Source organism: Bos javanicus, chromosome 1, assembly GCF_032452875.1.
Source record: "Bos javanicus breed banteng chromosome 1, ARS-OSU_banteng_1.0, whole genome shotgun sequence".
In the NCBI taxonomy this organism is placed as follows: domain Eukaryota; kingdom Metazoa; phylum Chordata; class Mammalia; order Artiodactyla; family Bovidae; genus Bos; species Bos javanicus.
Window position 1 is genome coordinate 139402537 of NC_083868.1, and position 25684 is coordinate 139428220.

General features: G+C 40.6%; 1 protein-coding gene and 1 non-coding gene across 3 annotated transcripts in view; one reads left to right on the forward strand and one right to left on the reverse strand.

The window, feature by feature from the left end:
• The window catches only part of SH3BGR (SH3 domain binding glutamate rich protein), a 72575-nt gene that overhangs the window by 30172 nt on the left and 16719 nt on the right, over window positions 1–25684 (forward strand). For both annotated transcript variants that reach the window (XM_061421924.1, XM_061421934.1), the window contains 2 exons: window positions 12480–12554; window positions 13426–13518. In XM_061421924.1, coding sequence (XP_061277908.1) covers window positions 12480–12554; window positions 13426–13518 — 168 coding nt within the window. The remainder of the gene's footprint in view (window positions 1–12479; window positions 12555–13425; window positions 13519–25684) is intronic.
• On the reverse strand, window positions 17565–17671 carry LOC133255506 (U6 spliceosomal RNA). Its single transcript, XR_009738951.1, has one exon. It is a non-coding gene; the product is annotated as a U6 spliceosomal RNA (small nuclear RNA).

The following is a 25684-nucleotide window of genomic DNA, read 5'->3' on the forward strand; positions in this document are numbered from 1 at the left end:
TGCAGTTTTCTGGAAGAGTTTGAGTAGGATAGGTGTTAGCTCTTCTCTAAATTTTTGGTAGAATTCAGCTGTGAAGCCATCTGGTCCTGGGTTTTTGTTTGTTGGAAGATTTCTGATTACAGTTTCAATTTCTGTGCTTGTGATGGGTCTGTTAAAATTTTCTACTTTTTCCTGGTTCAGCTTTGGAAAGTTATACTTTTCTAAGAATTTGTCCATTTTGTCCAAGTTGTCCATTTTATTGGCATATAGTTGCTGATAGTAGTTTCTTATGATCCTTTGTATTTCTGTGTTGTCTGTTGTGATTTCTACACTTTCACTTCTAATTTTGTTGATTTGGTTTTTCTCCCTTTTTTTCTTGATAAATCTAGCTAATGGTTTTTCTATTTATCTTCTCAAAGAACTAGCTTTTAGCTTTGTTGATTTTTGCTATGGTCTCCTTTATTTCTTTTTCATTTATTTCTGCCCCAATTTTTATGATTTCTTTCCTTCTACTAACCTTGGGGTTCTTCATTTCTTCTTTTTCTAGTTGCTTTAGGTGTAGAGTTAGGTTATTTATTTGATTTTTCTCCTGTTTCTTGAGGTAAGCTTGTATTGCTATGAACCTTCCCCTTAGCACTGCTTTTACTGAATCCCATAGGTTTTGGGTTGTTGTATTTTCATTTTCATTCATTTCTACACATATTTTGATTTCTTCTGTGATTTGTTGGTTATTCATAAACGTGTTTTTTAGCCTCCATATGTTTGTATTTGTAATAGTTTTTTTTTTCCTTCTGGTATTTGACATCTAATCTTACCACATTGTGATCAGAAAAGACACTTGAGATGATTTCAAATTTTAAAAATTTACCAAGGCTAGATTTATGGCCCAGTATATGATCTATCTTGGAGAAGGTTCTGTGTGCATTTGAGAAAAAGGTGAAATTCATTGTTTTGGGGTGAAGTATCCTATAGATATCAATTAGGTTTAACTGATCCATTGTATCATTTAGTGTTTCATTGCTAGTTTTCTGTTTAGTTGATCTATCCATAGGTGTGTGGGGGGGGTATTAAAGTCTCCCACTATTATTGTGTTACTGTTAATTTCCCCTTTCATACTTGTTAGCATTTGCCTTACATATTGCATATGTTAGGTGCATATATATTTATAATTGTTATATCTTCTTCTTGGATTGATCCTTTGATCATTATGTAGTGTCCTTCTTTGTCTCTTTTCATGGCCTTTATTTCAAAGTCTATTTTATCTGATATGAGTGTTGCTACTCCTGCTTTCTTTTGGTCTCCATTTGGGTGAAATAGTGTTTTCCAGCCCTTCATTTTCAGTCTATATGTGTCCCTTGTTTTGAGATGGGTCTCTTGTAGACAGCATGTATAAGGGTCTTGTTTTTGTGTCCATTCAGCCAGTCTTTGTCTTTTGGTTGGGGCATTCAACCTATTTACATTTAAAGTAATTATTGATAAGTATGATCCCTTTGCCATTTACTTTGTTGTTTTGGGTTCGAGTTTATAAACCTTTTCTGTGTTTCCTGTCTAGAGGAGATTCTTTAGCATTTGTTGAAGAGCTGATTTGGTGGTGCAGAATTCTCTCAGCTTTTGCTTGTCTGTAAAGCTTTTGCTTTCTCCTTCATATTTGAATGAGATCCTTGCTGGGTACAGTAATCTGGGTTGTAGGTTTTTCTCTTTCATCATTTTAAGTATGTCCTGCCATTCCCTTCTGGCCTGAAGAGTTTCTATTGAAAGATCAGCTGTTATCCTTATGGGAATCCCCTTGTGTGTTATTTGTTTTTTTTTTCCCTTGCTGCTTTTAATATTTGTTCTTTGTGTTTGATCTTCATTAATTTGATTAATATGTGTCTTGGGGTGTTTTGCCTTGGGTTTATCCTGTTTGAATGCTTCCCTGGTGGCTCAGAGGGTAAAGTGTCTGCCTGCAATGCAGGAGAAACAGGTTCGGTCCCTGGGTTGGGAAGATCCCCTGGAGAAGGAAATGGCAACCCAGTCTGGTACTCTTGCCTGGAAAAATCTCATGGATGGAGAAGCCTGGTAGGCTATAGTCCAGGGGGTTGCAAAGAGTCAGACACAACTGATCAACTTCACTTTCACTTTATCCTGTTTGGGACTCTCTGGGTTTCTTGGACTTGAGTGGCTATCTCCTTCCCCATTTTAGGGAAGTTTTCAACTGTTATCTCCTCAAGTACTTTCTCATGGCCTTTCTTTTTGTCTTCTTCTTCTGGGACTCCTATGATTTGAATGTTGGGGCATTTAACATTGTCCCAGAGGTTCTCTGAGGTTTTGTCCTCATTTTTTTTAATTCTTTTTTTTCCTTCTCTGCTTCATTTATTTCCACCATTCTATCTTCCACCTCACTTATACTATCTTCTGCCTCAGTTATTCTACTGTTGGTTCCCTCCAGAGTGCTTTTGATCTCATTTATTGCATTGTTCATTATTGATGAACTCTTTTTTATTTCTTCTAGGTCCTTGTTAAACTTTTCTTGCATCTTCTCAATCCTTGTCTCCAGACTATTTATCTGTAACTCCAGGTTGTTTTCAAGATTTTGGATCATTTTTACTATCATTATTCTGAATTCTTTTTCAGGTAGACTCCCTATCTATTCCTCTTTTGTTTGGTTTGGTGGGCATTTATCATGTTCCTTTACCTGCTGAATATTTCTCTGCCTTTTCATCTTGTTTAGATTGCTGTGTTTGGGGTGGACTTTCTGTATGCTGGAAGTTTGTGGTTCCTCTTTATTGTGGAGGTTCCTCACTGTGGGTGGGGTTGGACGAGTGGCTTGTCAAGGTTTCCTGGTTAGGGAAGCTTGTGTCGGTGTTCTGGTGGGTGGAGCTGGATTTCTTCTTTCTGGAGTGCAGTGAAGTGTCCAGTAGAGTTTTGAGGTGTCTATGAGTTTGGTTTGACTTTTGGCCTCCTGTATTTTAATGCTCAGGGTGTGTTCCTGCATTGTTGGAGAATTAGCTTGGTATATCTTGCTCTGAAACTTGTTGGCTCTTGGGTGGAGCTTGGTTTCAGTGGAGGTATGGGGGTTTTTGGATGAGCTCTCCTTTTTGGAGTTTGCTGGTGTTCTCAAGTTTTGGGTTTAAGCCTTCTGCCTCTGGCTTTCAATCTTATTCTTACAGTAGCCTCAAGACTTCTCCATCCATACAGCACTGATGATAAAACATCTAGGTTAATGGTGAAAAGATTCTCCACAGTGAGGGACACCCAGAGAGGTTCACACAGTTACATGGAGAAGAAAAGAGGGAGGGGGAGATAGAGGTGACCAGGAGGAGAGAAGGGGCAGTCAAAAGGAGAGAGACTAGTCTAGCCAGTAATCAGTTCCCTAAGTGTTTTCCGCAGCCCAGAACCCCCAAAGAGATTCACAGAGTTAAGTAGAGAAGAGAACAGGGAGGGAGGAGATAGAGGTGACCTGGGGGAGAAAAAGGAGAGTCAAAAGGGGAGAGAGAAATCAAGCCAGTAATCACACTCCTAAGAGTGGGTACTGAAGATTGGATTCTTAAAGGTACAAAATTGATAACAAATACCAAAAAGCACAGGTTAAAAATCTAGAGTAGAGGTTACACTCTTAAAAATACAATATTAAAAAAAATCACAAAAACTATAAAAAATATGAAATTTGTTTTATAAATAGGGTATTTTCTTTGCAAGATAATAGTATGTTTTTAAAATGAAAATTAAAGGAGTAATAAAGAACTTAAAAATAAAAAATATTAAAAAATGATAATAGTAAAATATATCTAGAAATTTCTCTGGAGCTGTTGAGGGCAGTGTGGGGTCAGTTCAGTTTCAGATAGTTCGTTGTTCCAGCTTATACTTCTTCTCAAGGTCTATAAGCCCCTTCCAATGTAGCCAATGCTAACTACAGGGTTTTAATCTATTGCACCTGTCACTTCCAAAGCAGTTCCCTCTTCTTTGTTTATTTTGACTTCCTCTGTTTGCAAGTTTCTTCAGTGTCTAATTTCCACTCTGACACAAGGGGGCGAAGGTGATCATTTATTTAGGCTCACTTGTTCAATTGTGCTGTGAGGAGGGAGGAACACTGCAAACAAATATCACTGGCATATGTGGGGAGTGATCGCAGTGTCTGGGCTACACTGGGTTTGCCCCCGTTCATGGCGTGTGTGCTTTTCCAGTCTATACTGCTCAGGCTCCAGGTTTCTCTGCAGGGGAACTGTCTAAAGCCAGCCCTGGGTTGGGTGCACTTCCCAGGTCTAAGCTGCTTGGGTTCAGGTTCTCAGGTACTCCACAAAGGCACAGACTCAGCTGGGCCTGTGTTTTGTGCCCTTCCCAGGTCCGAGCAGCTCAGGTGACCAGGTGTTTGGCAAGCACACTCTCCCCAGGTGGGTGGTGCATCATATCACCTCCTCAGTCCCAGCCGCTCAGTTTTCTGGGTGCATCACAACAGCGCTATCTCAGGTGTGCTGTGTGTCTCTTTTGGTGAGCTGATCTCTTACTGTGACCCTCCTGGTGGATGTCAACTGTCCAGGATCCCAGGAAGTCTTGGTTAGCAACTGGGAGCCTGCTCATAGTTTGGTGGAGGATGCCGTCTCTGGGGTTGAGATTGCCTCTCACCTTCTGGCTCTGGCTGTTGCCGGTCTGCCTCTCTGCTTCCAGTGGGTGGAGGGGCCGGTCCACAGCCAGCTAGTTCTCCTCTGGTATTTGCTCAATCCTTTGTTCTGTGAGTGGTCCAGGTTGTGTCTTAGAGCTTTTCAAGGGGAAGTTCTCTCTCTTTTTTCTCTCTCCCTGACTATCCCACAGTTTGGGTTGCTATCTTACGTTAACTCCCTCAGATTGACCTCAGGGCATTCAGACCCGGTCCTTGCCCTAAGCATGCAGCCTGGGCCTCCCTGTTCAGCCCCCATTCGCTGCCGGCAGATGGGAGCATCTGGGCTGCTACTCCGCTGGGAGTTGCGGTTAGGTGCATAATCTGTGTTTTTTTTTTCCTTCGAGTTATGTTGCCCTGTGAGATTCCAAAACTCCCCACAGACCTGCTAGCGAGAGGGTTTCCTGGTGTTTGGAAACTTCTTCTCCCTCAGGGCTCCCTCCTGGATGGGTCTCTGTCCCTAACTCTTTGGTCTCTCTTTTTATCTTTTATGTTTTGTTCTATCTCCTTTTGAAGAGAATGGGCTGTCTTTCTGGGTGCCTGGTGTCCTCTGCCAGTGTTCAGAAGTTGTTTTGTGGAATTTGTTCAGCGTTCAAATGATCTTTTGATGAATTTGTGGGGGAGAAAGTGGTCTCCCCATCCTATTCCTTGCCATTTTAGGACAGCCCTCTGTGCTGTCTTTTTGATAATGGCCATTCTGACAGGTATGAGGTGATATCTCATTGTGTTTTGATTTCATTTCCCTGATGATTAGTGAGGTTGAGCATCTTTCATGTGCCTGTTGGCCATCTGTGTATCTTCTTTGGCAAAGTGTCTATTTAGGTCCTCTGACCGTTAACATTTTTGTGTGTGATAAGTTATATGAGTTCTTTGTGTATTTTGGATATTAACCCCTCCTGAAATGTATTGTATACAAATATCTTCTTCTATTCAGTAGGCGGTCTTCTTGTTTTTTGATATTTTCTTTCACTGTGCAAAAGCCTTTTAGTTTGATGTAGTTTAGTTTATTTATTTTTGCTTTTGTTTCTCTTCTCTGTGGAGACATCCAAAAATACATTGCTAAGACTGATGTTAGAGTGTACTGCTTATGGCTTTCTTCTAGAAGTTTTATGGTTTCAGGTCTTACATTTAAATGTTTAATCTATTTTAAGTTCATTTTTGTATGTGGTATGAGAAAGTAGTCCAGTTTGATTCTTTAGCATGTAGCTGTCCAGTTTTCTCAACTCCATTTACTGAAGAGATTGTCTTCTCCTTATTGTATGTTCTTGCCTACTTTGTCATAAATTAAATGACCATAAATGTGTGGGTTTATTTCCGGGCTCCCTATTCTGTTCCATCAATCTGTATGTCTGTTTTTGTGCCAATACCATACTGTTTTCCTTTTGTAGCTTTGTACCATAATTTGAAATCAGGGAACATAATACGTCCAGTTTTATCTTTCTTAAGATTATTTTGGTACCTTGGGGTCTTCTGTGACAGCAAACAGTTTAATAGAAATGTGTAGACTTATGTGTGCAAATACAAGAATAAGAATATATTGGATAGAAATAGAATGTATTTTTCTTGTATACTTATTACACAATTTCTAAATCTATTATAGTCTTGGTCACAAAGGAAACCTTCACAAACTTCAAAAAGGGATGATTTTATAGGATACATTTTTATTCCAAGTGTAGAATTACCATATGAAAGGGAAATAACATACAAAATTAAGAAATAAATATATTTCAAATAACTCCATATCCAAAGGAAAACAAAACTGATATTACAAATCATAAAATAATAAGCAAAAGATATTATTGCATATACAAATCACAATATATAGCCAAATTTCTATACAGAGGAAAATTGTTAGCTTTAAATATTTTGGGGCTTCCCTCATGGCTCAGTGGTAGGGAATCCATGTACCAATGCAGGAGATGTGGGTTTGATCCCTGGTCCAGGAAGATCCCCTGGAAAAGGAAATGGCAACCCACTCCAGCATCTTTCCCTGGGAAATCTCATGGACAGAAGAGCCTTGTGGGCTATGAGTCCAGAGGTTGCAAAGAGCCAGACACAATTTAGCTACTAAACAACAAAAAATAACAGAAAAATAAAAACCTAGTAAAATGAATACTCAACTTTTAAAATTAGGAAAATAGAAAAACAGAATAATTTATATGCAGTGAATGAATAAAAGGAAAAACCAAGATTAATATAAAATAGAAAGTGTGTATCTGTGTATGTTTATGTGTGTGTATATATATATATATTCAATTTATATATCATTTGAATACAAATCGATGGGGAAACAATGGAAACAGTGAGAGACTTTATTTTCTTGGGCTCCCAAATCACTGCAGATGGTGACTGCAGCCATGAAATTAAAAGATGCTTGCTCCTTCAGAGAAAAGCTAAGACCAACCTAGACAGCATATTAAAAAGCAAAGACATTACTTTGCTGACAAAGGTCTGTCAAGTCAAAGCTATGGTTTTTCCAGTAGTCATGTATGGATGTGAGAGTTGGACCATAAAGAAAGTTGAGTGTCAAAGAATTGATGCTTTTGAAGTGTGGTGTTGGAGAAGACTCTTGAGAGTCCCTTGGACTGCAAGGAAATCAAACCAGTCAATCCTAAAGGAACTTAGTCCTGAATATTCATTGGAAGGACTGATGCTGAAGCTGAAGCTCCAATCCTTTGGCCACCTCATGTGAAGAACTGAGAATCTGGAAAAGACCCTGATGCTGGGAAAGATTGAAGTCAGGAGGAGAAAGGGAGGACAGAGGATGCAATGGTTGGATGTTATCACCAACTCCATGGACAAGAGTTTGAGCAAGATCTGGGAGTTGGTGATGCATAGGGAAGCCTGGCATGCTGCAGTCCATGGTGTCTCAAAGAGTTGGACACAACTGAGTGACTGAACTTGAATACATTTATATGAATTAAAAATATTTATTTGTTTTATTATTATTTACTTGGCTGCTTGGGGGTCTTAGTTTCATCATACAGGATCTTTTGTTGTGGTGCGTGGACTCTCTAGTTGTGGAGCATGGGCTCTGTGGTATGTGGGCTCAGTAGTTGCAGTGCACCCAGGCTTAGTTGCTCCACAGCATGTGGGATCTTAGTTCTTCGACCAGGGATCGAACTTGCATTCCTAGCATTGCAAGGCAGATTCTTAACCATTGGACCACCAGGAAGGTCTCCTGTTTATATGTAATTTGGCTGTGTATAATTTGAACAGACAAATAAAATAGATAAAATCCCTAATCAGTTGAGGCATTACTTAGAAAACTTTCAGTTATACCTAGATCAATTTATGTTATGAATTTGGATAGGAAAAGTCTAAATAATGATTAGCAAATTGTATCTAGCAGTGGGTTACAGGTAACTAATTAAAGCAGAACTTTTTCTATTGATGTAGTTCATTACATGAACTTATTAATAGAGAAAAACTGTAAGATTCTGTCTATAAATACCAAGAAGATATTTGATATAATTAATCAGATATTCCTGGTTAAAAATAAACATGGATTAAAATATAAGCAGAAGGAAACTGATTAAATGTGATAAAAACCAGTTGTCAAGAGGAGACTATCATAATGAACCATGAAATACTGAAGAATTTCTATTAAAATCAAGAGACAATAGGCATGCCCATCATCACCATATTATTAAACATTGTTTTAGAAACTGTGGCTATTGGGCTTCCCTGGTAGCTCAGATGGCGAAGAGTCTTCTTGCAATGCAGGAGACCCTGGTTTTAATTCCTGAGTTGGTAAGATCCCCTGGAGAAAGGATAGGCTACTCACTCCAGTATTCTTGGGTTTCACTGGTGGCTCAGATGCTAAAGATTCCGCCTGCACTGCGGGAGACCTGGGTTTGATCCCTTGATTGGGAAGATCCCCTGGAGAAGGGAACAGATACCCACTCTAATATTCTTGCCTGGAGAATCCCATGGACAGAGGCGCCATGGACATAATATTAAACATTGTTTTAGAAGCTGTAGTTATTACAATAAAGTAAGAAAATGAAATATCTCATATATATGTAATGTATGATATATAAAAACTATCTTCATTTGTGTATGATGTAAATGTATACTTAGAAATTTCAATAGACTCCAGTAAAATTCATTAGAATTAATAACATAGAATTTCTGGGTTAAAGAATGGAAAAATTAGTAGCTTTTACTTGTATCAACTATAATGGATGAAAAGTTAAAATGTAAAAAACAAATCTCATTCACAATGGAGTAAATCTATCTGAAGAAGTACTAAAGTACTTCTTAGTACAAGTACTAAAGTTATGGGGAGAGTATGATGCCCTAGGTGAGATGACTTAACAATAAGAAGTGAAAATTTCTAAACTAATAAATACATTTAGTGGTATTTCAACGAAAAACCTATTTAAGAATTGTTAACACTGGGAAAAATGATCTTAAAATGTACTGGAATAATACAGGTCTGAGAAGAGCCAAAAAACTTTGAAAAAGCAGACTTCATAGCAGCTTGCCTTTCTGAATATTAAAATTCATGTTAAAACTACAGTGATAAAAGCTATATATTGGCTTGGGAACATATAAATACATCCAAGGGAAAAAATAAATGCATCCATGGATATATTTATATATTTATACATAGACTAGTGTGTTAACAGATCCAAATGTATACTTACAATTTTATAAATGACAAAAATAACATCTTAATTGAAAGGATAATCAGATCAGATCAGATCAGTCGCTCAGTCGTGTCCGACTCTTTGCAACCCCATGAATCACAGCACGCCAGGCCTCCCTGTCCATCACCAACTCCCGGAGTTCATTCAGACTCACATCCATTGAGTCAGTGATGCCATCCAGCCATCTCATCCTCTGTCATCCCCTTCTCCTCTTGCCCCCAATCCCTCCCAGCATCAGAGTCTTTTCCAATGAGTCAACTCTTCACATGAGGTGGCCAAAGTACTGGAGTTTCAGCTTTAGCATCATTCCTTCCAAAGAAATCCCAGGGCTGATCTCCTTCAGAATGGACTGGTTGGATCTCCTTGCAGTCCAAGGGACTCTCAAGAGTCTTCTCCAACACCACAGTTCAAAAGCATCAATTCTTTGGCGCTCAGCCTTCTTCACAGTCCAACTCTCACATCCATGCATGACCACAGGAAAAACCATAGCCTTGACTAGATGGAGCTTTGTTGGCAAAGTAATGTCTTTGCTTTTGAATATGCTATCTAGGTTGGTCAGAACTTTTCTTCCAAGGAGTAAGCGTCTTTTAATTTCATGGCTGCAGTCACCATCTGTAGTGATTTTGGAGCCCAGAAAAATAAAGTCTGACATTTTCCAGTGTTTCCCCATCTATTTCCCATGAAGTGGTGGGACCGGATGCCATGATCTTCGTTTTCTGAATGTTGAGCTTTAAGCCAACTTTTTCACTCTCCACTTTCACTTTCATCAAGAGGCTTTTGAGTTCCTCTTCACTTTCTGCCATAAGGGTGGTGTCATCTGCATATCTGAGGTGATTGATATTTCTCCCGGCAATCTTGATTCCAGCTTGTGTTTCTTCCAGTCCAGAGTTTCTCATGATGTACTCTGCATAGAAGTTAAATAAGCAGGGTGACAATATACAGCCTTGACGAACTCCTTTTCCTATTTGGAACCAGTCTGTTGTTCCATGTCCAGTTCTAGCTGTTGCTTCCTGACCTGCATACAGGTCAGGACAATGGTGGTTTATAAATGTTACAGGCATACTTTGTCATCTATCTGGAAGAAAACAGAGCCCTACTTTATATTATACACAAAATTAGATTTCACGCTGATTAAATCACTAGATGTTAACAATTAATATAAAATAACTACATGTCAGAAAATAAAAGTTAGATGTGTGCATGTTAAGTTGCTTCAGTCATGTCTGACTCTTCGCAACCCCATGGTCTATAGCTTGCCAGGCTTCTCTGTCCATGGGATTCTCCAGGCAAGAATACTGGAGTTAGTTGCCATGCCCTCCTCCAGGGGATCTTCCTGACCCAGGGATCAAATCCCATCTCTTAGGTCTGCTGTATTTGCAGGCAGGTTCTTTACCACTCCCCTGGAGAAGGAAATGGCAATCCACTCCCGTACTCTTGCTTGGAAAATTCCATGGATGGAGGAGCCTAGTAGGCTACAGTCCACAGGATTGCAAAGAATTGGACATGACTGAGTGACTTCACTTTCTCTCTCTCTTTACCACTAGTGCCACCCAGGAAGCCCAAAAGTTAGATAAATTTGTGTATATAAAAGGCTACAAAACAAAAAATTTCTTTTTTTAAAAAGTGATTTATCATGCATTTATTCAGTTTAGTATAGTGTTGTTTGTAGACACACAAACGTGAACTTTCTGAATAGCCATCAGTTGGGAAATATATGAATAAGTTATTATATTTTTAACATTAAGCAAATGTTAATAGGAATGAGTTACAACCATATGAATTAATCTGGACAAATGCCCATGATATACTAAACAAAAGAATCAAGTTGTGTGTAGTATGTACCTATTTATTATTTTTAAAAAACACAAAAATGAAACAAAAATAGCCTGTGTATATGTTAACATAGAGTTGAATACATATAAAATTTTAATATTGAGTATTGTAGGAGTGTGGGATTGGAGGGTGTGTTTATGGTCCAATTTGTTCCCATGAACTTGAAGTGCCTTTGGAATAAAAATCACCAAATCTTTATGCATTATTATATATTTGTTTCTCTCTTTCTGACTTATGTTACTCTGTATGTCGGTCTCTAGGTCCATCCACATCTTGCATGTGGGTGTGGAATCTAGGAAAATGGTATAGATAAACCTATTTGCAAAGCAGAACTAGAGACAGATGTAGAGAACAAACACATGGACACCAAAGGAGGAAGGGGAGTGGAATGAATTGGGAGATTGGAATTGACACATACACATGCAGGCTATGTGTAAAATAGATAGCTAATGAGAACCTGGGCTTCACTGGGGGCTCAGATGGTAAAGAATCTGCCTGCAAAACAGGAGACCTGGGTTCAATCTCTAGGTTGGGAAGATCCCCTGGAGAAGGGAATGGCTACCTACTCCAGTATTCTCGCCTGGAGAGTTCCATGGACAGAGAATCCTGGCAGCAGGCTACAATGGGAGCATAAAGAGTCGGACATGACTGAGTGACTAACACAGACTCACAGATGTGGACAATGAGAACCTACTGTATAGCACAGGGAACTCTGCTCAATGTTGTGTGGCAGCCTGGATGGGAGGGGAATTTGGGAGAGAATGGATACATGTATATGCATGGCTGAGTCACTCTGCTGTGCACCGGAAACTATCACAACATTGTTAATTGGCTATACTTCAATATAAAATAAAAAGTTTAAAAAATCACTGAATTCTATCCTCACCCCACTTTACTAAGATATAATTGAAATACAACATTGTATGAATTTAAGGAGTGCAACACAATGATTTGATATATGTAGATATGTGAAATAATCACCACAGTAAGTTTATTTAACATGTTACCTCACATAGTTACAATTTACTTCTGATGAGGAAAATAAACTAGTACTTTAAAAGGCTGGAAACCGCTGGATAGATCAGGAAACCATAAAGTAGAAGGTGTATCCTAGCCCTGCCCCTAACTTGCAGTGTGACAATTTTTGCCTTATTTTCTTGTTTCTTAGGTATGAGTGGTGGTGACTATCTACTGACTTAGGTTGTTTCTTGTTTCTTAGGTGTGAGTGGTGGTGACTATCTACTGACTTAGGTTACAACATCATAGTGAAGATAAAATGAGGGGTGAAGACAAACATAGTTTGGAGACATAAAAGGTGTTGAAATGCAAGCCATTATCCTCAAGAAAACTCTCAAACATTCTCAATTTCTGTGATGCAGGTGACAAAGTCGCCTGAGGAAGCATCTTCCCTTCCTGATGGTGAAGTGGCAGGAGAGGCTCAGAGCACCACAGAGGTAAGAGTTGGGGTCTTGAACCATCTTCCGGGAAACCTATTTTATATAGAATGTCTACTGGATTCTAGTTTTTCCGTATCTGTTTGTCTGTCTACCTCCTCCATCCATCCATCCATCTATCCATCCATCCATCCATCCATCTATCACATCTATCTGTCTATTTATCCATCCATCCATCACACTTATTTAGCTACCCATCCAACTATCTATCCATCTGTCCATCACATCTATCATTTCTCTATGTATCTATCAATCATCCATCATTCATCTCTATCATCTATCTTTTTTAATCTCTAAAATTATAATGCCTCTCTCCACATAAGCAATAGAAAACAAATACTCCCTAAATATGGAATCCTTTGAAGTTCTCTTCACAAGCCATAAGTGGATGAATTAACTCCTATTAGAGTCTTTATGGGGCTTCCCTTGTGGCTCAGAGGGTAAAGCATCTGTCTGCAATGCAGGAGACCTGGGTTCGATCCCTGGGTTGGGAAGATTCCCCTGGAGAAGGAAATGGCAGCCCACTCCAGTATTCTTGCCTGGAAAATCCCATGGACAGCGGAGCCTGGTAGGCTACTGTCCATGGGGTCACAGAGTTGGACATGACTGAACGACTTCACTTCACTTCAGGGTCTTTATGACTCTACCATGCATGTGAGTTGGGTCTGTTCACTGACACTGATAGATCCAATTAGCAATGTTGAGGGTTGGTGATCCTATACTCTAGGAGTTAAGTGACTAGTAAATAGAGGTCTACCTTTGCTTCAGGTATATACTGTATCTAAATAAGGAAACCGTGGCAGTTATGGCCTGGGGTTGTCTTGGAAGCTTATCCAAGGTTGGTGATACCATGGGTTTCCTTTGTGACCAGGGAACAGAGAAGGCTGAAGAAAGTGGAGAACAGGAGGCACAGAAAGAGGGTGATGAAGATGCGGGCGACCTCGCTGGATCCCAAGAGAAGGATGTGAGTGTTTGCTTTTCTCACTGTAGTTTCACTGGATTCAGTTCTATTCAATAACCATTTACTGAGCTCTGACCAGATGCTAGGAATCTTTCTAGGCACACAATAGTGAGCTCAAAAGTGAGGAACTGAGGGATTAGCCAGAAGGCAGCAGGTAATTTTCACTTAACGTGTTAACTGCTGTGTGTCAGGTAGGTGAGGGCTGAAAGGAAGCCAGAGGAAGGGCCTGAACTCAGTCCTGGAGTGGCAGGCTACACAAGGCTTGTCATTGTGTTGTTAGGGTTAGGTTGGGTTCATGTTCTTTCAGAAACAAGGGACCTTATGCCTTGTTCACAAGTATTGATGAACTCCTATCATACTTGTTGAAAAAAAAAAAAAAAGAAGCAGGTCAGGTGGTCTGGTATTTCCATCTCTTTCAGAATTTTCCACACTTTATTGTGGTCCACACAGTCAAAGGCTTTGGCATAGTCAACAAAGCAGAAATAGATGTTTTTCTGGAACTCTCTTGCTTTTTGGTGATCCAGCAGATTTTGGCAATTTGATCTCTGGTTCCTCTGCCTTTTCTAAAACCGTCTTGAACATCTGGAAGTTCACAGTTCACGTATTGCTGAAGCCTGGCTCGGAGAATTTTGAGCATTACTTTACTAGAATGTGAGATGAGTGCAATTGTGTGGTAGTTTGTGCATTCTTCAGCATTGCCTTTCTTTGGGATTGGAATGAAAACTGTCCTTTTCCAGTCCTGTGGCCACTGCTGAGATTTCCAAATTTGCTGGCATATTGAGTGCATAACTTTCACAGCATCATCTTTTAGGATTTGAAATAGGTCAACTGGAAATCCATCACCTCCACTAGCTTTGTTTGTAGTGATGTTTCCTAAGGCCACAAGTTTATCAACCTCAATTTATCTGCTGCTGCTGCTGCTAAGTCACTTCAGTCGTGTCCAACGCTGTGCAACCCCATAGATGGCAGCCCACCAGGCTCCCCCGTCCTTGGGATTCTCCAGGCAAGAACACTGGAGTGGGTTGCCATTTCCTTCTCCAATTTATCTAAATGCTACTAATCTTTTAATAACACATTGTTACTCTAACAAGCAAGTGTGCAATGTTTTATAATTTTAACTAAGGAATGTATCATTAAATATAAAATGAATAAAATATATGGACAAAAAAAACAATGCACATTTTGAGAGTTTTGAATTAAGCTTTATTTGGGCAAAATGAGGACTATAGCTTGAGAGACATCATTTCAGTTAGCTCTGAGAAACCACTTCAAAGAGGTAAGGGGAAGGTCAGTATATATTGTCTTTGTGAAGGAGGAGTACATGCAATCAAGCTTATATATTTTGCAGAAGGTTTCTGGTAGTCTTGAGGAGCAGTCATCACCATGAAGGGTTTTGGTGCTTTTCTAGATATGAGGAGGTGCAAGAATTGGGCTCATAAAATCTAGTCCTGGAAATATCTGTCCGAGGACTTGTTCTGCCAGTTCCTCCCAGGGCACAGAGGGCTTTGTTCCTAATCTCCACCCTGAACTCCTTTCTGGGAGTGTTGAAGGTCAGCAGCTGCAGTGGCTCATGGTTAATCCTTGTAGAGGTAGATGACATATGATTTGTAGTTGACATATTCCACCAAGAGGATTTGTGGGAAGCCAACAGGAGCTGAGGATAGAGGGGCTGGGGGGAGGGATTTGAGGCCTCCAATTTGAGGCCAATCAGAGGAACTGCAGGACCCAGCTGATGCAAGGCTTCTTCTAAAAGGTTCCAATGCAGGGGCTGCAGAGTAAAGGGCCAAGTGGAGACTGTGGTTCTGGAAGCGCCAAGCTAAGATAATGAGGGGTCAGATGGGCTACTTATTCAAGAAATTCTGAAAATGTGGCTGGGAAGCCAGGCAAAGGAGAGACCCTGGTGCCAAGGGAGCCTGAATGGGCAGGGTAGAAATCAGGAGGATTTCAGTGGGTTTCTGCTTTGGCCCAATTGTAGAAAAGATTATTTACCAAAGCCTAGTGGTTTGCTTTTGTCCCTATTTATTGATTCCAGGAGAGGTGTGAACAGCTGTTGATCGTTGGACCCTTGTTCCCAGCAGAGAGACTGTGACTGGGAAAGGGGCCAAGACTGATGCCTTGCTATGGAAAATGTGAGATGGCATCAGTTTATCTTTATCTCAAGGAATTTAATTTGGGAGGAACCAGGGCAGTAAATTCCCTTGTGTTTCAACACTGCTATTTCAGTGTTGATAATTTAAGACCCTTTGACATTTCTGTTTTGAAGAAAGACCAGATCTTCTTCAGTCTTTGCTTAGAAGTTAGGTGGGGTTTCATGGCTCCCTGTATAATTCAGAAATAATCAATTTAACATGAAATGGAGTGACCATTTAATTATCTTGGAGATTATAAAAATCTTTAAAAGCATTTTATAATCTGACTTTGCATGGATTGCCTAAAACTGGTACAGAATTATTGATTTATACATTGATATTCAGTTTTCTCTTTTTAAGGCAGAGAAACAAAGGAAAGAAACGTTACACCCCACACCCTTTCTCTCATGAGACCTAAGAGGAAGACAGCATCTTGAGGCCAGAGCCTGCTGGCTTCAGCTTCTCAGCTTCTCAGTTGCTGGGCCGGTTAGTTCAGTGAAGTGATAAGCCATTCAGCCTGGGGATTTTCTTGTTAATATTTTCTAAAATTGTGAGCACTTTGCAAAATAAATTACAATCTTGTGGATCCCCATTGGAATTAAAAACATTGTTTTGGTATTTTTGCGTGGGCTGTGGTGAAGGAATGACTAAGTTTAGAAGACATTTTTATTTTAGATGAATTAATGTTAATAATTAATTAACATCAATGTTAACTATCAATTCTTTAATAATATTTATTCTAGTCTAGTGGCTTAGATTGGAGAAGGCAATGGCACCCCACTCCAGTACTCTTGCCTGGAAAATCCCATGGATGGAGGAGCCTGGTGGGCTGCAGTCCATGGGGTCAGAAAGAGTTGGACAAGATTGAGTGACTAAAAATTTTTCATTCTACATAAAGAAAGATTTTGACTTTTTTTCATTTAACAAGCGATGCATGCCCTATGACTTACTGTAATTCAGTTAAATAAGGGAGAAAACCATGATCTGTCAGAGAACATTAAAATGACATAATAACATGATTAGCTTTGGGATTGAATACATAGAAAACTTGATTAAAATTTTAAACAGAGACAAAATTGATCTGATATTTAGAATGATTGCATTTTGTGCTTCAAGAACCTTCTGTCTGCTTTTCTGGTTGGGGTTGTTTTTCAAGGTTGAGATGGCTGTCTCAGCTCTTTGTCATCATGTCTTTCCCAGCTGTGCACCCAGGCTTACACAGGCTTATCTGTGATGAGCAGAAAGGCCAATTAGATCACTGTGTTCTACCTTTGTAACATGGATTTTTTTTTTCCAACTACAATTTTATTTTATTTTTAATCTTTACAAAATTGTATTAGTTTTGCCAAATATCAAAATGAATCTGCCGCAGGTATACATGTGTTCCCCATCCTGAACCCTCCTCCCTCCTCCCTCCCCATACCATCCCTCTGGGTCGTCCCAGTGCACCAGCCCCAAGCATCCAGCATTGTGCATTGAACCTGGACTGGCAACTCGTTTCATACATGATATTTTACATGTTTCAATGCCATTCTCCCAAATCTTCCCACCCTCTCCTTCTCCCACAGAGTCCATAAGACTGCTCTATACATCAGTGTCTCTTTTGCTGTCTCGTACACAGGGTTATTGTTACCATCTTTCTAAATTCCATATATATGCATTAGTATACTGTATTGGTGTTTTTCTTTCTGGCTTACTTCACTCTGTATAATAGGCTCCAGTTTCATCCACCTCATTAGAACTGATTCAAATGTATTCTTTTTAATGGCTGAGTAATACTCCATTGTGTATATGTACCATAGCTTTCTTATCCATTCATCTGCTGATGGACATCTAGGTTGCTTCCATGTCCTGGCTATTATAAACAGTGCTGCGATGAACATTGGGGTACACGTGTCTCTTTCTCTTCTGGTTTCCTCAAAAAATATGAAATGCTTCACGAATTTGCATGTCATCCTTGTGCAGGGGCCATGCTAATCTTCTCTGTATCGTTCCAATTTTAGTATATGTGCTGCCGAAGCGAGCACTGTAACATGGATTTTTAAAGTACCAGTCACATGTAGTAGGTTCTTCTAGATATCACAATTCAGATAAATCCAAGGCTTTTAGGTGCAAACCCTGGCTTTGTTGAAACCATCTTAGGGAGATCTCATGGATTCTTAGCTTTCGCTAAGTCTGTTGTAACTAAACAGCGGGTCCCTGCACTTCCTTTTCTAACCAACACTCCATGAGGAATTTAAATAACATTGGATTTGTGGGCTGTTGCTGCTAAATCTAGGTTTAGTTTTTAAAACTTGTGGTTGTGGACCGTCAGCTTCATTGATTTCTCTAGACATCATATTATCTGCTTCATGCCTCCACTTCTGGCAGGCAGGAAATTCAATCTAGGTGAAGCATTTCAGAGACCCACCCCTCTCCAGGGACTTAAGAGTCATCCTGGGGTCTTCAGGGGTGACTGGAGGCCAGAGGGCCCTGGTTCTTTATGGTGGTCCTGCTGTGATGTGGGTTTCCTGAAGCCCATTGGAAACTGTTAATGCTGGTCCCTCAGCATGGGTTAGGCCCTCTGCCCTGGCTGGATGTGGCCATGCCTCTCACAGTGACCAGCCCTCTGACCACAGTTGATGCTTCCCCGAGCATCATGTCCAGGTGCTGCCCTGATGCCCCAAGGTTCCCTGACTCAGCTTTTGCATCAGATAAGTCCTGGCACCACCTGGAACATCCACCTCCTTCTCTCTTGAATCTGGCTGCTTCCATCTTCTTAGCTCCAAGCCCTAAACTCCAAGGACTTTTTTTGCAGGGATCATCTAGCCTCCTCACCTCTCTCAGCCCAGGGTTTTGAAAAGCACAGTTGGTAACTTCTTCCCAGGAGGTGGGGAACAAGAACAAGTATGTATCTGTCTCCTTGGAGTTTGTGTGTGGGGAAGACAGTAACTCTTATTTTGGGTAGCAGGGAGAACAAAATGAGAATTTGTATCCTGGTATAAACCATTGCTTCCCAGGTAGCGCAGTGGTAAAGAATCCACCTGTAATTCAGGAGACGAGGATTGAGCCTGGGGTGGGGAAGATCCCTGGATAAGGAAATGGCAACCCACTCCAGTATTCTTGCATGGAAAACTCCATGGACAGAGCAGCCTCGCAGGCTACAGTCCATGGTGTTAGAAAGAGTTGGACATGACTGAGTGACTGAACACATGTATACAGCCACACTGTTCATGACAAGGAATACAAACATATTTTAACCTTTTATTCTGAAAGAATTACAGACTCACAGGGATCTAGTACTGAGTCCTGTGTGCTCTTCTCCTGGCTTCCACTAGTGGTTACATCTCAGCTGGCTACAGTAGGAGGTAGAAACCAAGAGTATGACCCTGGTACATCTCTGATAAGTAGACTTATAGACCGTATTCAGGGTTGACCATTTTCCCCAAACCTTTCATTTGTGTGTTAAACACCATTCCTGTGTGCCCAGTAGTCATGTATGGATGTGAGAGTTGGACTATAAAGAAAGTTGAGTGCAGAAAAATTGATGCTTTTGAACTGTGGTGTTGGAGAAGACTCTTGAGAGTCCCTTGGACTGCAAGGATATCCAACCAGTCCATTCAGGACTAAATGAAATCAGTCCTGAATATTCATTGAAAGGGCTGATGTTGAAGCTGAAACTCCAATACTTTGGCCACCTGATTTGAAGAACTGACTCATTGGAAAAAACCCTGATGCTGGGAAAGATTGAAGGCAGGAGGAGAAGGGGACAACAGGGGATGAGATGGTTGGATGGTATCACTGATTCAATGGACATGAGTTTGAGCAAACTCCAGGAGATGGTGAAGGACAGGGAGGCCTGGCGTGCTGCAGTCCATGGGGTCACAAAGAGTCAGACATGACTGAGCAACTGAACTGAACTGTGTGTTCAGAACCATTTTCAAGTGGGCAGTGGTAATAGCTCCCTCCAGTGGCTGGGAGCATTAAAACCAGTGATAGACCAGCTGAGTGTCTAAGCTCACCTGATTTCAACTACTGCACATGCTTATTCAGTACACACTTCTAAGTGCTCAGATGATGCTAGTTTCATGGGGAAGATATTTATCAAAGAATATCACATTGATTTAAAAATGATAAAACACTGGTGAAAGAAATCAAAGAGGACACTAATAGATGGAGAAATATACCATGTTCATGGATCGGAAGACTGAATATAGTGAAAATGAGTATACTACCCAAAACAATCTATAGATTCAATGCAATCCCTATCAAGCTACCAGTGGTATTTTTCACAGAGCTAGAACAAATAATTTCACAATTTGTATGGAAATACAAAAAACCTCAAATAGCCAAAGCAATCTTGAGAAAGAAGAATGGAACTGGAGGAATCAACCTGCTTGACTTCAGGCTCTACTACAAAGCCACAGTCATCAAGACAGTATGGTACTGGCACAAAGACAGAAATATAGATCAATGGAACAAAATAGAAAGCCCAGAGATAAACCCACGCACCTATGGACACCTTATCTTTGACAAAGGAGGCAAGCATATACAATGGAGAAAAGACAATCTCTTTAACAAGTGGTGCTGGGAAAACTGGTCAATCACTTGTAAAAAAAAAAAAAAGAATGAAACTAGAACACTTTCTAACACCATACACCAAAATAAACTCAAAATGGATTAACGATCTAAACGTAAGACCAGAAACTATAAAACTGCTAGAGGAGAATATAGGCAAAACACTCTCCGACATACATCACAGCAGGATCCTCTATGACCCACCTCCCAGAATATTGGAAGTAAAAGCAAAGATAAACAAATGGGACCTAATTAAAATTAAAAGCTTCTGCACAACAAAGGAAACTATAAGCAAGGTGAAAAGACAACCTTCAGAATGGGAGAAAATAATAGCAAATGAAGCAACTGACAAACAACTAATCTCAAAAATATACAAGCAACCCCTGCAGCTCAATTCCAGAAAAATAAATGACCCAATCAAAAAATGGGCCAAAGAACTAAATAGACATTTCTCCAAAGAAGACATACAGATGGCTAACAAACACGTGAAAAGATGCTCAACATCACTCATTATCAGAGAAATGTAAACCAAAACCACTATGAGGTACCATTTCACGCCAGTCAGATTGGCTGCAATCCAAAAGTCTACAAGCAATAAATGCTGGAAAGGGTGTGGAGAAAAGGGAACCCTCTTACACTGTTGGTGGGAATGCAAATTAGTACAGCCACTATGGAGAACAGTGTGGAGATTCCTTACAAAATTGGAAATAGAACTGCCTTATGACCCAGCAATCCCACTGCTGGGCATACACACCAAGGAAACCAGAATTGAAAGAGACATGTGTACCCCAATGTTCATCGCAGCACTATTTATGATAGCCAGGACACGGAAGCAACCTAGATGTCCATCAGCAGATGAATGGATAAGAAAGCGGTGGTACATATACACAATGGAGTATTACTCAGCCATTAAAAAGAATACATTTGAATCAGTTCTAATGAGGTGGATGAAACTGGATCCTATTATACAGATTGAAGTAAGCCAGAAAGAAAAACACCAATACAGTATACTAACGCATATATATGGAATTTAGAAAGATGGTAATGATAACCCTGTATGTGAGACAGCAAAAGAGACACAGATGTATAGAACAGTCTTTTGGACTCTGTGGGAGAGGGAGCGGGGGATGATTTGGGAGAATGGCATTGAAACATGTATAATATCATATAAGAAATGAATCACCAGTCCAGGTTTGATGCAGGATACAGGATGCTTGGGGCTGGTGCACTGGGATGACCCAGAGGGATGGTACGGGGAGGGAGGTGGGAGGGGGGTTCAGGATGGGGAGCATGTGTACACTCATGGTGGATTCATGTTGATGTATGGCAAAACCAATACAATATTGTAAAGTAATTAGCCTCCAATCAAAATAAATAAATTTAAATTAAAAAAAATCATAATTATTTCCTTTAATGATGTGGACTTTTCCTGACCACCAACCCAAACCTCGGGGGTTCTTACACATACGATGCCGAAGTGTATGTTACCTACTTGCTGACAGGTCGGGGCAGTGTTTGGGAGGCAAAATGGTGCACCATGAAAAGGGCTTTCATTCCTGTGTAAGATGTAATCACCTATAGCTTCAGATCTACAGAGAGGGGACTTCATGGTTCCCTTCCCTGATGACCAGGGAGGGATGAGGGGCTAAGGAGGAGAGGGGAGGTTTGTGAATACTACCAGAGGAGGAAAGAAGGCAAGCAGGTCACCTCAGCTTCTGGGAACTCTGAGAAGGGGACTGCAGACTGGGGGTGTCATGAGAACTTTATGAAACCCTGGAAGTAAAAGATGCAATTTGTTCATCTTTGTGTTTGGTTTTCATTGAGGCCAAAATATTTTACATTGTGTTCTTTGCCAATTCAGTGATCCTCTCCAAAACCTTCTGATGCCTTGGCTTGACTGACTACATGATTATGGTCTATACATATTCCCCACACTGCTTCCTCCAAAATCAATCTTGAGGGTAGTTTCTACATCAAGGGGCAGGTGTTGGTTTATGTCCACCATGAACTTGTGAGTCTAAGGCTGAGCTCCCATACTGTCTGACGATGGAGAGAACCTGCCGGAGTCCAACTCCAGCAACCAGGGATTCAACCTGAAGAGATGGACAGTGTTGGCCAATGAGACAGCCTCTCAGTTTTCTATGGACTGCCTGTTTATTCCAAGTTTAAGATTCTCTTTTATACTTTTACAAAAACATTAGGCCAGAGGTTTGACATTTTCAGTTCCCCCTCTCCCAGATTTATTATATCCATAAATCACTGTTGCTCTTCAAACAGAGTTCTTGTTTCAGTGATTCTCTTGGAATCAGCCTTATCATCTATTATCTACCTCCTCTAATGTCCTATAGTTAACTTGTGATTATATTGTAGCTCATGCTACATTCCTCAGTTTACTACTTATCTTCCTAAATCCTGTTTGCCCCTAACATCCTGAGCTCACTATCTCTTAAAAAAGGTTTCTAGCTATCAGATCAGATCAGATCAGATCAGTCACTCAGTCATGTCCAACTCTTTGTGACCCCATGAATCACAGCACGTCAGGCCTCCCTGTCCATCACCAACTCCCAGAGTTCACTCAGACTCACATCCATCAAGTCAGTGATGCCATCCAGCCATCTCATCCTCTGGCGTGCCCTTCTCCTCTTGCCCCCAATCCCTCCCAGCATCAGAGTCTTTTCCAATGAGTCAACTCTTCACATGAGGTGGCCAAAGTACTGGAGTTTCAGCTTTAGCATCATTCCTTCCAAAGAAATCCCAGGGCTGATCTCCTTCAGAATGGACTGGTTGGATCTCCTTGCAGTCCATGGGACTCTCAAGAGTCTTCTCCAACACCACAGTTCAAAAGCATCAGTTCTTTGGTGCTCAGCCTTCTTCACAGTCCAACTCTCACATCCATACATGACCACAGGAAAAACCATAGCCTTGACTAGACGGACCTTTGTTGGCAAAGTAATGTCTCTTCTTTTGAATATGCTATCCAGGTTGGTCATAACTTTCCTTCCAAGGAGTAAGCGTCTTTTAATTTTATGGCTGCAGTCACCATCTGCAGTGATTCTGGAGCCCAGAAAAATAAAGTCTGACATTGTTTCCAATGTTTCCCCATCTATTTCCCATGAAGTGATGGGACCGGATGCCATAATCTTCGTTTTCTGAATGCTGAACTTTAAGCCAACTTTTTCACTCTCCACTTTCACTTTCATCAAGAGGCTTTTGAGTTCCTCTTCACTTTCTGCCATAAGGGTGGTGTCATCTGCATATCTGAGGTGATTGATATTTCTCCCAGCAATCTTGATTCCAGCTTGTGTTTCTTCCAGTCCAGCATTTCTCATGATGTACTCTGCATAGAAGTTAAATAAGCACGGTGACAATATACAGCCTTGACGAACTCCTTTTCCTATTTGGAACCAGTCTGTTGTTCCATGTCCAGTTCTAGCTGTTGCTTCCTGACCTGCATACAAATTTCTCAAGAGGCAGATCAGGTGGTCTGGTATTTCCATCTCTTTCAGAATTTTCCACAGTTTATTGTGATCCACACAGTCAAAGGCTTTGGCATAGTCAATAAAGCAGAAATAGATGTTTTTCTGGAACTCTCTTGTTTTTTCCATGATCCAGCAGATGTTGGCAATTTGATCTCTGGTTCCTCTGCCTTTTCTAAAACCAGCTTGAACATCAGGAAGTTCACGGTTCACATATTGCTGGAGCCTGGCTTGGAGAATTTTGAGCATTACTTTACTAGCGTGTGAGATGAGTGCAATTGTGTGGTAGTTTGAGCATTCTTTGGCATTGCCTTTCTTTGGGATTGGAATGAAAACTGACCTTTTCCAGTCCTGTGGCCACTGTTGAGTTTTCCAAATTTGCTGACATATTGAGTGCAGCACTTTCACAGCATCATCTTTCAGGATTTGGAATAGCTCAACTGGAATTCTATCACCTCCACTAACTTTGTTCGTAGTGATGCTTTCTAAGGCCCACTTGACTTCACATCCCAGGATGTCTGGCTCTAGGTCAGTGATCACACCATCATGATTATCTGGGTCGTGAAGATCTTTTTTGTACAGTTCTATGTATTCTTGCCATCTCTTCTTAATATCTTCTGCTTCTGTTAGGTCCATACCATTTCTGTCCTTTATCGAGCCCATCTTTGCATGAAATATTCCTTTGGTATCTCTGATTTTCTTGAAGAGATCTCTAGTCTTTCCCATTCTGTTGTTTTCCTCTATTTCTTTGCATTGATTGCTGAAGAAGGCTTTCTTATCTCTTCTTGCTATTCTTTGGAACTCTGCATTCAGATGCTCATATCTTTCCTTTGCTACTTTGCTTTTCACTTCTCTTCTTTTCACAGCTATTTGTAAGGCCTCCCCAGACAGCCATTTTGCTTTTTTGCATTTTTTTCCCGTGGGGATGGTCTTGATCCCTGTCTCCTGTACAATGTCACGAACCTCATTCCATAGTTCATCAGGCACTCTATCTATCAGATCTAGGCCCTTAAATCTATTTCTCACTTCCACTGTATAATCATAAGGGATTTGATTTAGGTCATACCTGAATGGTCTAGTGGTTTTCCCTACTCTTCAATTTAAGTCTGAATTTGGCAATAAGGAGTTCATGGTCTGAGCCACAGTCAGCTCCTGGTGTTGTTTTTGCTGACTGTATAGAGCTTCTCCATCTTTGGCTGCAAAGAATATAATCAATCTGATTTCAGTGTTGACCATCTGGTGATGTCCATGTATAGAGTCTTCTCTTGTGTTGTTTGAAGAGGGTGTTTGTTATGACCAGTGCATTTTCTTGGCAAAACTCTATTGGTCTTTGCCCTGCTTCATTCCGTTTCTAGCTATAGTGTCTAAAAATTCCTAACTTCTATAAGCTATAGTAAAATATGCTAACTTTACAACATTCCTTAAATCTTTAACTTCTAACTATTTTAATTATTTCTAAGCCCTAAATTCAGTAAATTCCTTTGCCATAAACATTCTCCCCACAAATAGGCTTCAGATATCAATCCCTCCCATGGCCTCAAGCTACGGCCTATGTGCTCATCCTGGAACACTCTTTTGTAAAAGTCCTTGAACAAATGTCAGTGATTAACTTTATGAATTATTTTCTGAGCACAACTGAAGAAGGCTTTGTGCCTTTTCATGCTCCTCTCAAGGACAATAAGCACCCTAATATTCCTTTTCAGTCAACTCAGCAGAGGAGAGGAAAAGACAAGTCAGAATTACAAGGCCTAACTCCTTCATCCCAGGATCTGTGCCTGCGGAATGAGGAGAGGGGGCTGGGGACCATGCCTCCATTTTGTCAGTAATGCCCTATGTGGCTCCCAACAAGAACCCTGCTCTTATTCCTGACCTCCAGCCTGGTCACCCTCTTCAGATCCCTCTGGGCTGGTCCCTGCCTTCCTTCCACACTGGCCACTTGTCTTAACCAGCCACTGCCTGACACTCACCACGGCTGACACCTGTCCTTAGTCCTGGTCACATGCCATG